Genomic DNA, 12,610 nt, shown 5'->3' with positions numbered 1-12,610 from the left:
ATAGGCAACATAACATAATCACACTTTAATTAATTTTTTAATAGACAAATGTTAGTAGGTATAGGTTAATATTTTGTTGAGAGTAAGATTTGAACTTACAATCTCTTTCACTCTATTAATTACATTTTTAACCCTAACTATTAAACTACCTTATAACTCCATCACCCTTTAATTAACTAAACTAATTAAATAACAAAAGACAATAAGACACAATCCCAAACAATATGAGATGGTTAAGAAATTACATTCACTTTAATTCACACAATAGACAAGTAATTAATTGCATGATTTTCCCAACATACTCTAAAATCCCCGTAAAATATTATTTCCATGGCAGCAATACAAGACAAAACAATTAAAATCAAGTAAGAATTGAATCCTCTGAGAGGGGAGTTTTTGGTTCTTCTTTTATTCTCAGTCACCAAAGCTGTTATTTCATTATAAAATTATAAATAAAAGATTAAAATGTTATATCATTTTATTTTTCCTTTTGTTTTTTCGCACTTGCCTCTTTGGAAAGGAGTCTTCACCTTAAAATTGTACTAGATTGTCCTCTATATACAGATTTATGACGGTGTTTTCTCATTTTTTTTATGATGGTGTTTTCTCATGTTTGTTATGTGAACAGTCCATATTTGTAATATTATTCTATAAATAAGTTTGTGGTTCAAATTATGAATGGGCTAATTCACTTAAATATACTAGTTTTTAAAAATATATAATAAAATAGGCCTGATTTGAAACTATGTATTACTTACTGATTTCCTCAACAAATCAACATAGGTGTAATGTAATGTTTCAAATAACTCATCAAGAACTGATAGTGTTTATTATCAGCGGCAGATAGCTTCTACTGCAAGTTTCCTTGATAAACCAGAACAATAGTTGGTTTTGAAATTCTCCTGAGTTAATCCTATGACACACTCATTTTTGTTTAGGCATGCCTGCAACAACAATTAAACATACATAGATCTATCAGTATAAAGACCAGACATTAGATTGTAACATCACATTGCAGGAAGCCAGGAAGTATCTTCCTAGAAAATAAAAAAGATACATAGATATACTTTTGTGACTATAACTATCAATGTTTTAAATTGTGGTTATGGTTGCGGTTACTGTGATTGCAGTCAGTGCATGCGGATTGAAGTCGTTATGGTGTGAATTATTTTGTGATTAAAAAATATTTTTGAATTTGATATGCGGCACGATGTGGTCCAAATGCGATACGATGCGGTTGCGTTGCGGCCAGATGCGGCAACATCATCGTGATTTGATGTCCCCGTAATTGTAGTGTGATATGGTTATAGTGGTCACCGCAAGCGCAATTTGAATCACTAATAAATATCATAACAAGAAACAAGAGATAGCCATATTCATAGAAGTTCACTTATAGATATGATAAATTCGCCCAGCATGTTAATCCTGGTAGATACTTGGAGATACAAAATAAGTGCAAAATGACATACCTTTTTAACAACTATGCTAGAATTGGGATCATGGCAATCTCCTTTCAGATAAGATCCACATGATCCAGAAGGGGTTCCAAAGCTAGCAAATTTTACAGCAGATATAACAGTGCCATCTGGGCAAGTTAAGCGCGCAATAGGAGTGTTTTTGTTGTTGTATATTTTAGCATCATCCTGTGAATGGATTCCAACAGAAGGGTAATCCTCGGCAACAAAAGCACATGCTCCAGATACCTTACGTCTCACAAACGTAATTTTTTCTGGATCTCCACCTTTCTCCTCAAAAAATACAAGAACGTTTCCAGACGGCTTGAACCATGATCGTGGAACATGATACCTGATACATAGGAAATATAGAATGTTTTATAAAAGCAATAAAAATGGTACAAACTGGGAGAACTATCAAATTATGATCTATCTTGAATGCTTTATACTCAAGAGTACTTGTTTCATTAGCAACATTATATAGAAAGAATTACAACTCAAATAAAGTCCATTACAATTGAAGAAGTTTAGTATGGATTCTCTAATTCACTACAGAAATTTTGGGTAGCTTCTTGAAAACCTAAGAGCATGACATGCAGAACTTGCTAAGTTTTCAAACATCCCATTTCTTTCTGCTATTTATGAACAACCCTTGTCATTCTTTTAGTAAGCATATGAAAGGTAAATGTTTTCTATATAAAAAAGGAAATCACAAAGCATTTCAGTACATCAATTACACTTAAACCATTAATGCACATAGTTTTACCATTTCTGTGTAGGTTCTCCACAGCCAGTGTTACATTTGTCAGAATCGAATTTGCCTCTGTAGTCACATTGTTGAACACAATCTTCCTTCTTGGACTCAGATATCCTAGGCCAATATCTTCCAATTTCTTCTCCATTTAACCAGGCTAGGCCTTTTCCCATATTCAACATATCCAATCCAACTGGCTCATCCCCAGGTGGAGCATCCACAATAGTCTATATACGCAGGCAAAAATATTATTCGAGATTTCACTAAAAACACACAATAATGAAAGAAAGATATATCGATAATTTCTATAAGCAATGCCAAAGAAAGGTCATTACCTTGTACCACGTTAATGGCTGCCCTTTTGGTGGTTTTGAAGTAGATGTCCATTTCACACTATTCAACCCATCTCCCTGGTATATTTTCGAGTTTTCTCCTTGCAGTCCAATCTGAGAAAGCGGGACACGGAAGAGGTCAAAGGGCTAATAACAATTTCATGGTTAAGACTAGCCTCAAGTGTCTTTATAAGATTGAGCAGCATTTGCAAAAGGAAAAATACCTTGTATGTCCAGGCGTAAGAAGACAAGTCAATCGTCCCGTTCTTGAGTCCCGCAACCTTTACACTTGTTAGTCCCGATTCAAAAAACTCATAAAGTGTTCCTGCAGACTAAACATAACAAGGAAATAGTAACGAGTTCAACTAAGGGGGTGAAAAAAATGGACACCTCAAGACATATTATTCTACAATCTATGCTTTAATAACTGAAGTCCAACAGTTTGTACGTATCTGTATCTTTCTTTTGAAACACTTTAAAATCATGAAGAAAATAAATTTAAATTAAATATTACTTTGAAATCAGTTCCTTAGATTTCATGGTTAAATTCCATTGAAATGGTGATATTACATATTTGACTTGGGGCTCAGAAAGAAACAGAACTTTGAAAAAGAGTAGAGTTTGGCAAAGTTAGCTAGACAACAATTTGCAGATGGTGTTGTTATTGGAAATTAAACTCTATTATCAGCCAAGTGATCAATCTAAAGTAGTGAAGTTACATTTTCCCATATACCCCTTCTTTGCCACTTATGAGTATGAGGCCCATATTGATAGGAAAATTGTATCTCTTATGAGTTATTACAAGGACTTAAATTCTCAAGAAAAAATGAATGCTCTAATTCTGAACAGAGAAACTTACTTACCGGTAAGCCAACTGCCAAGCTCAGTATAGCAATTTCATTCTTCCCTTCCCTGAGAGGTATAGGATTCGTAAAATTGTAAGGTGAACCATATCCAGTTGCCATACCTAAAAATAAAGTTAAAATTTTAAAAGGTAAAGGGACAAAAAATCATTTACGAGATAATGTGTTAATATATGAATATACTCTTCTAAAGTGCAATCAAATAGTTCATGTCTATACATAATCTACTTTTCACAATTGAACAAAAAAACGAATTTATATAAAAAAATTGTTCCCAATATGGCAGAGAAAGGAAAAATGCTTGTAATTGAACTTAAAGCAATGTGGTTACTATGAATCCGAGGATAACCTTGATATTCCTGATTTATAAAAACATGAAAAGCATGACCCTTGAATTCTATTAGAAGAACTGGTTTACTTCCCGAAAGCTCTTCATTTTTGTCGACAAATATACTGCCATCAACAACAAAAACAGCTTTAATTAACAGGACAATCACTTAGAAGTACATTTCAACTTATGCATATCTGTGTATACTACATTAATGAGCAATACTTTATTATGACAAGAAGAAGCATACAGAATATAACAAATACCGGAACTAAAAGCATGGAAATGGCAACCCACGTAAAATATAGCACGTTAATAACTCAGGGATGATATACATCAATGCTCATCATATTTTGTTATGGTAAACAGGAAGGAAATGATAGAAACATGATAGAAAGATCGAACAAGTCATCAATATCCAGATGCGCCTTTTGCTGTCTGCAATTCTTGCAGTATATGGATGGAAAACAAGGGAGAATGGAGAATTAACAATGTTTGTTTTTAACATCCACAAACACTGAAATTCATTGAAGACTACGTCTATTTGATTCTCTTAGCTTGCTAAATATTGGATTGTAGTATTTTAATTGGAATCTGTAGCATTTGTTGATCACACCATATTTTTGTTTCACCAAACCCACACAAAAGAAGAAGAAAATATTCAAGAAGAAGGGTAAGATTGTCTACAAATTATCGAAATATTTTCAGCATTGAATGTAGTTGCATTCTCTAGTTCTTGACCAAGACAACCCTACAGATAAATTAACACATCGGTACAAAAAAACTCCACTACTAAATAATTCTTCTTAATGAATGATGCAGGTAAATCAGTTGTAAACAAATTATGTATAACTCCATCTACTACTACATTTTTAGAGAAATTACTTTACAAAGTAAAGAAAACATACATGATACTAATGCAATAATATGCAAAGGCACTTGTTACTCTTAATCATCTGTTATACTAAGACAAACCTTGTTGTATGCCACAAGTAGTCAGAGGTATCTTTTGTGGTATTAACATGGTCTACAAAACCATTTTGGACAAAGTCTGTGTTCCCCCAGATCCCGGCGTTCTCCTTGAACACACTCCATTTTACACCTTTACCTGATTGCTTCAATTCCGCAGGAGTCATTGCAACTACACCTGTATGGGAAGTAACCTGTTGAAGGTTTCATGACTCAGTTCAAGCACCAACAATAGAAGTACATAAAAAGATTAATACAACTATTTCTTTTACATTTAGTTTATTCCTTTATTAATAAGTTAATTACCATTGTAGGGAATAGAAAAAGGATAATTAAGGTGATAACTTCTATTATAGAAAACAATGTTGTCATCATGACATGGCCAAGGCCTGAGGATCAAAAGCAGTTTCATGGGGTTGCTACTCACATGCTTCTAAACATCAAAATTACAATGACGATAAATTGATAGTTATAGAGATGATATTATCTTTTCTAGATCTTTGTCAAGTCCTGTTCTTGTCTCCGACCTACGAGATTTTTACAACTTTTAAAGGCACGTCAGAACTCAGTTCCTACTTCCTACATAATATTCAACATCATCGAAATTATGAGCAATGTTGCAAATCTGAACTAAGCCCTTGATGTTGGATTTTGTAAATCCCTTGGACAAGACAAGGTTACATTGTTAAGAAAAGATGTCAGTGGAATGTAGGAACAATAATAACATACCTTTGCTGTGTTGAACACTACATTCTTGCAATCAGGAAGAATGCTAACTGACCATGCCGGCAGGTAATATGATGCATTTCGAAATTTGACTGTCTTATCATTTTTATCATCAACATTAGCAATAAAGGCAGCACAAGCTCCTGATGTGTCAGTATAAACATCAGCCTGCAACACAATGGTTGCCACATTATGGCTTATATCTTCAAATGAATACATTACCAAGTACATTCAAAATGAAAGGCAACATGAATGATAAAATGTGTCAAAATCATATAAAATGATTGAAAAATACAAAAGAAGCAATTAGGATATGCACATTATGAATTTGGTGTGAGGGAGGACTCAAAACCATAGTCACCTAATACGTGGTTCTCTTTGGTACGGGCGTGGGTACGTTGTATGCAGCATGTTACCCTATCAAATACCAGTATGCTATGGGTATATTCAGTAGAGTTTCTATAGCTCTATTCATCATAGGAGAAATACTCAAGGATAAAATTCTTTCTTGTTTGTTGTAACTAATTCATGTCAAGTGAGTGTATATTACAATTATTTTTCTTAGTGGGAACTAGTTCACAAAAAAACCACAAATTGGTAGAGAGAACCAATCTGCAACTAAAATGAGAGAATTGTGTTTGAATGCTCAAAACTACTCAAAAGACAACATATTAGTGCTAGCATGAAAGTCAAATATTTAATGGAAGAAAAATACCTCCACAGAAGGACCAAGGGAGATATTAACTGATGTACCATAAAGCAATACATTCTCACATAACTTAATAGCTTTGTGAAGTTCCTTCAGATGTCCCCATTTTGGAAATCTAGGTAACCCTGTGTTATAATAAACTTATTAGTCAATAAAGTTTTAGCATCTATTGTATAATAGACTTTTTCTTAACACAGTAAATAGATGATTTTTGTACAAATTATAAAACAAAATAAGAACTTTAATTAGAAGTATTACCATACTCATCTATAGGAGCATCATAGTCATAACTTGTAGTAACAAATGCACCACCTGCTGTGCGCCCAAAATTTGTTCCTCCATGGTACTGATCCACAAGAATGAGACAGAGATCAACATTAGATACGAATGATCATATACCATACCTCATACCCATTTAGATCAAGGTTTTTTCTAAAGGTTTTCCCTAATAAAATAAAGAATAAATGACTATTTTGATCCTCAAATTTTTTGTATGGACTAATTTGGTCTCCGGAAAATTGGATAACTCAAAATAGTCCTCAAAATTATTAATTGTGGGTCAAATAAATCCTCTTTATTATTTTTATGATCCTTATATATACTATTTTGATTCACATTCACCATGTTTGAATAGTAGTGTGGAATTTTATTTTTTTAAGATAAAAATGGTATAAGCGAAAATTTATAAAAACCTAAATGGGTAATGACTGTAAAATGTTTAGAACCAATAATCATGGTACAGTAATACAGAAAATCCATCATATGTACCATGTAGTAATTATTTACACTTCCACCTTTCTGAAAGAAACGAGCAACCGCATATGCAACATCTTCAGCTGGTCTGTGTGGATCTTTTCCTCCAAAATTTTTAAACCTTCATATAGTAGAAAATCCCAGCACAAAACAACATCAAATGTGACATATTCTACTATTCCATGATCAAAAGAAAATATTAAACCTTTTTACACTATTAAGTATTAATTCCTCTATCGATCCGTTTGCGAGTTGGTTTTTGGAAAATAAAAGATAAAAGGAATAAGAAAATCTTGAGAGTTATGAAATACACTTGTAAGTTGGTTCTCAAGCCTTTTCTTTTCCTTCCTTCCATTTCAAACCACCATGTTAGAAATAAATGATCAAGGAAAGTATCTTCATTGATTGAAATGAATGGGTCGAATGGAATACATAATATTTGAATTAATTATGCAAAACACAAAATATAAGTGACTAAAACTAATTATGCAAAAAAAAAAAAATACTAATTACTAACTCAATATAATATTAATCTAAAATACAAAAAATTTATTTCAACAAACTCGCTGGAAGAGAAGGGAAAATAAAACTTCAGCTAAATTTTCAAAACTTCATATGTTTATTATGGTTATGAAACTTCATACGCTACTTCATGTCCTATGGATATGTGATTGGTCAGGAAAATATATTTAAATTAAAATTTAATTATTAAATATTTTCTGATCAATCATATAAATTTATGGTACATGGAGTGACATGAAGTATGAGACAATATATTTAAGTTAAAATTTAATTATTAAATATTTTTTTGAACAATCGTAAACTCATGTTACATGTGTGACACAACAAATTTGCTGCAGATGAATTTAGAGTATCTTCTCTCCTTTTACAGAAGCATGAAATAAAATCCGTCCATTGAACACACCCATATTTTTTGCAATAAAATAATTGTTATCAGAGTAACCATACAAAACTATCATGACAGATAAATTTCACATGATAAAATGCAATTTTGATGCAAGATATGAATAATGAACTATAGAGGGAGAACAGTTATAGTCAATCTAGCATACCATCCTGGCCAGTTCTCAGTCCAAATTTTGGGCCTATTTGGAGAAGTAGGTTTAAATTGGTCACAATAGAATCCATTACAGGTATCAATCTGCAAAAGAATCATGAAAGAGCCATGTTATCGTTCAAAAGTGACTAGGTGCATAGAAAAAAACATTTATTTATTACATTTATTACATTTCCCATGACAATAGGAAAAGTTTAAGAAATTTGAATCACAAGATGAATCGCATAAGCTGCATGTATGATTCAAGATAACTTTTATTACATTTCCCAGAAAAGATTGGTGGAGTGCTTGGGTGTCATTTGTGATACTGAAGCTTAATAGAGAATTTTAACGCACAGCTATGACTTGACTTGTAATATTTATATGGACAGAATGTCTGACAACAAAATATTAACAAGACAATGCGTTTTATGTAGGAGAAATGAGAATGTTGCATCATATGAGTCAACACCTTAAATAATATAGTATTGTAGAAAGTTGAGTAGTTCCTCTTATAGAAAAGATCATAGAATCGTGACTTAGAAGGTTTGGATATGTGTGAAGGAGACTCATAAAAACCCCGTAAGGAGAATGTACATCAAATAGAATTAGTCCAATTCTCATAAGAAAAAGGAGACCGAAAAAACCGTTCGAGAAATTATTAAGTAAGACTTAGAGATAATGTTTTGTTAACGAATATAATTTGGTTTGTGATAGAACAATCATCATCTTTCTATTCATGTAGCGGAACTCACCTACTAGATAAAAGACTTGGTTATTGTTTCAATAAGTTCAAGAAATTATAGTCTTACCACAGGATCTGGAGCATCCCATTGTTGGCACATTATCCAAGGTACACCAGTATTTTGAGCAACAGCCATTTTTGCAGCCCATTGAGCGTACTTCTTACCTTCTTCTCCATAAAAATTTTCATAATTTCCATATTCATTTTCTACCTGCAATATTGTGAATATTCTAAATGAAGTCATTGGATTGTATAACAAAGTAGACAAAACATATATTGAAGGAAAGATCAAAAATTGAAAAATTTAAGGTTGTAGTTGCCTGGGATAAGATGATGGGACCCCCTTGTGAGGCAAAAAGCTTTTCTTGTTTCATAAGGTTCACTATGTATGTTGTAAAGTTCTGCATATAATACTGAAACACAAGGAAGAACCAAATAAGTTAAGTGAACAAAGTTATTTTTATGCAATTAAACTTTAGTATGAGTTACATTTCAAAGTCGTCATTACATACCATAAAAGGCTTATTGTAAGTCCTGAATACCGTTCCTGGAATATAATGCAGCCACACTGGTACACCACTGTAATATACAGCTATGGTTAAGAATTATGAAATGTAATGTGGACTTTGTAAAAGTGGTTGACATGAATTAATTCCTCCATGGTTCAGCCATATTCAGTGTTCTTTAGTATTTTTCATACCAATATATGCATTGGATATGATGCATAATCGCTACGTAGATATACGCTGAAATTCATACATTTGGGATAGGTATATGAAATATGCACATAAAAATATAATAAACACAATTATTATTATTAATTTTTAAATAAAGAACATATTACTAAATACAAAATGAAAACTATCAGTTTATTTAATCTATGATCAACATTATGTATATGTCATTTTTTATTAGGGATGTCAAAAAAACTCGACTCAAGGGTACCCATAGAAATATCAGTAATGAGTATCACAATAATAATTTTTGGGTGAGAACAGGTTTTATGATATCCACCTATGCCTACCAGAAATTTATAAATTTAGTTTTTAATTAAATTTTTATATATTATAGTTTTTTATTTTAAGATTATCTTATTATTATTTCATAATAAATTACACTTATTTGACTATGATCATGAATGTATTATATAAATATATGTAATAATTATTTTTACATATTGATTGTTACAATTATATAAATATATAATTAAAATTAAAAATCTGTTAGTACTTATAAATATCCGCTAACTGCAGATATATTACGAGTTTGGGAATGGAAAAACACTACACGCGTTCACCCGTTCCCGTTACCATCCCTATTTCCTATTCACTCTCTATGCAATATATATGTTTTATCTTTTTTCCTTCTCTCATATGTTTCTCTCATATACTTAATTGTTTGTGTTATATTTTTCTCTCTCTTAAAATCTTATTGTATAATATTTATGAGGGTCTATATAAGATATTGGAAAATATTTCAAAAGTATCCAACGTTATCATATTTATAAATTATTTCTTTTTCAAACAAATAAATTTGATACACTATAATACATATAATTGAATTATCAGAAAATATCATTATCGGATAGGTGAAGATTAGTTGCATCTTAGATACCACCTATAACAAACTTTATAGGAAAGATGATAATGACATACCCATAATTCCATTCTGCAGCAACAAATGGACCAATTCGAAGAGTCAAGTACAGGCCAGCCTGCTGAACAATCTTTGCAAACTTGACAAGATCGAATCTTCCTCCAAAGTAATACTAACAGATCACAATTTTAAGTAACAAGAAAATAAAGGTCTTAGACTTTTATCTCACACTAAAAGCTCTAGAAATATGTTACAAGTAACAAATAATGAATCTAAATTAGTCTATCTTGCTCACATTTCCTGGAGAAAGTTCATGGCCATTCCAAAACACATAGGTTTCAATCACATCTATGCCTCCTTCCTTTGCAGCTTTTACAAGACCAGGCCACATCTACAACACAAACACATTACTTAACATGTTTCAACATCACAAAAATGAGAAGAAAAAGTAATGAAACAAAAATAAACAACACTAGTAGTTAGGAATAATGATCCAGAATGCTCAAACACAATAGTAACATAAAATTCTGAACTCAACTACAGAAACATACTGTATTCTGATTCCACCAAAATTTGCATCAGAAGAAAACATTAGAGATTAGACTAATATATCCGACAAAGCAGCATATGAACAAACAAATAACTGATTAAGGACATTTTTCTATAACCTACAAGTAAAACTCAAAACCATTACATAAAGACCCATGGAGTTAAATTCAATGTACAACTTGGTTTTGATTGAAAAAGAAGAAAAAAACACTTTTTTTTCAACCACATCTTTGTGTTTTATACTCTTATATTCCTGAGTTTTATGAGGAATGAAAAGCAAAGTTGGAAAGTGGAAACTTTCACTCACCGCAGGAACACTTCGAGGGTAGTGAATGGAAGCAGATAAAAGAAGCTTGCGTTGCCCATCAATGAGGAGAGAACGACCATCATAACTAACATTGGCACCAAAAACCAATGTGAAGAATGCAGTGTATAAGAATAAGAACACAAACAAACAATGGTTTTTCATATTTTGATGAGTTTGATATGAAGAATGAAGTGCATTAAATAGGATTATAAGCCAGAAAAGTGTGATATTAAATTCTCTTACTAGTACCAACGGACGTCAGTTCAAGTGGTATATATTTGATTCCTTAAGTAAGTAAGGTCTCGGATTCGAGTCTTGTGGATGGAAAAAATGTCCGCAAGAAAGTTAACACATCGGACCAGGAAGAAAGTAACACTTGTAACTTTTAAACAGACCATTAAAAAATAAATTATACATTATGTTCATGTATTAGAGTGTGATGTTACATGGTTTGTTCCATTTCTGGTCAGACACAGATAAGTTGAATAAACTATTGGCATGTTGCTAGTTTTATAGGACTTATGTTCTGAGTGGACACATCAGTTTGTACCGTTGAAAGTGAAAGAAGACAAGAAGAATGTGTTTTTTAACGGTGTTCATGAATAAATAGTATCTTTTGTTAACCGTTATTTATATTTCATCTAAATTTGTTTTCTCCTAATATCAAATGTATTTCCTGATTTTATGGGTGTGGTTACGGAATCTAGACTAATATATAAAGCAAACACTTAAAATAATTATCATGGAGTAATTTTGTTACCTATTTTACCCTTTACTATTCTAAGTTAATAATTCTATAAAATATGTGTCTTTCAATATATATTATTGCTTATTTTGTAAATGTCAATGGTTCTTAAACCCTCTCTCATACCACTTTCCACGCAACATAATTGTTGCAGTTTTACAGTTGTTTACTCATTTTTTAACTTCCACCATAACTGCATAGTTATTGGGTTGCTTCAAGATCATCATCTGGTAAGTCATATTTTTTCATGTTAAATTATTAATCACAGAAAAGTTATGAAACATAATCTGAAATCATGAAAGTGAAATATTTCTCATTTTTACATGTTGGGAACTTTTAACATCATTTTTCCAACACCATGTTGCTCTTTCTGCTCATTCAAACACATACATTATACAAAGTAGTTTCTGAAGCCTAAGGACAATGCACGTTAGTTAAAAGTACATAATTGAACTTCATCAAATTACATAATTACACATTCAGATTTGTATTAGTATGATAAAAATGTTTTATTTTTCATCCAACTCAATGTTCATGCACGTTTATTTGATTGGGAAAGTCAAATTGTGGATGATAGAAATAATTATAGAAAAATCAAAATATATCCCTGGTCTAACAAACCAAAGTTTAGAAGCTTTATTATTTCAACGAAATCACAAATAAATATTCATCATAATAATGAATACAATTAGTAACGTTTTTAGTAGTTGTGGTTAAATTTTA

General features: G+C 31.6%; 1 protein-coding gene across 1 annotated transcript; it reads right to left on the bottom strand.

Moving 5' to 3' along the window:
• Window positions 808–11,304, bottom strand: LOC109326162 (beta-galactosidase 10-like). Its single transcript, XM_019558842.1, has 19 exons — window positions 11,143–11,304; window positions 10,582–10,677; window positions 10,346–10,458; window positions 9,203–9,269; window positions 9,011–9,103; window positions 8,758–8,901; window positions 7,962–8,050; window positions 6,904–7,009; window positions 6,394–6,481; window positions 6,142–6,260; window positions 5,430–5,594; window positions 4,707–4,894; window positions 3,753–3,856; window positions 3,404–3,507; window positions 2,765–2,872; window positions 2,544–2,654; window positions 2,221–2,435; window positions 1,470–1,806; window positions 808–944 (listed from the first exon to the last, which is right to left on the bottom strand). Exons 1-19 carry the CDS (start codon window positions 11,302–11,304, stop codon window positions 834–836), a joined length of 2,520 nt encoding a protein of 839 aa, XP_019414387.1. The 3' UTR covers window positions 808–833.

The sequence above is a fragment of the Lupinus angustifolius genome, chromosome LG14 (genome assembly GCF_001865875.1).
Source record: "Lupinus angustifolius cultivar Tanjil chromosome LG14, LupAngTanjil_v1.0, whole genome shotgun sequence".
Taxonomy (NCBI): Eukaryota; Viridiplantae; Streptophyta; class Magnoliopsida; order Fabales; family Fabaceae; genus Lupinus; species Lupinus angustifolius.
The sequence above is the reverse complement of the archived record's forward strand: the minus strand, read 5'-3'. Positions and strand labels throughout refer to the sequence as shown.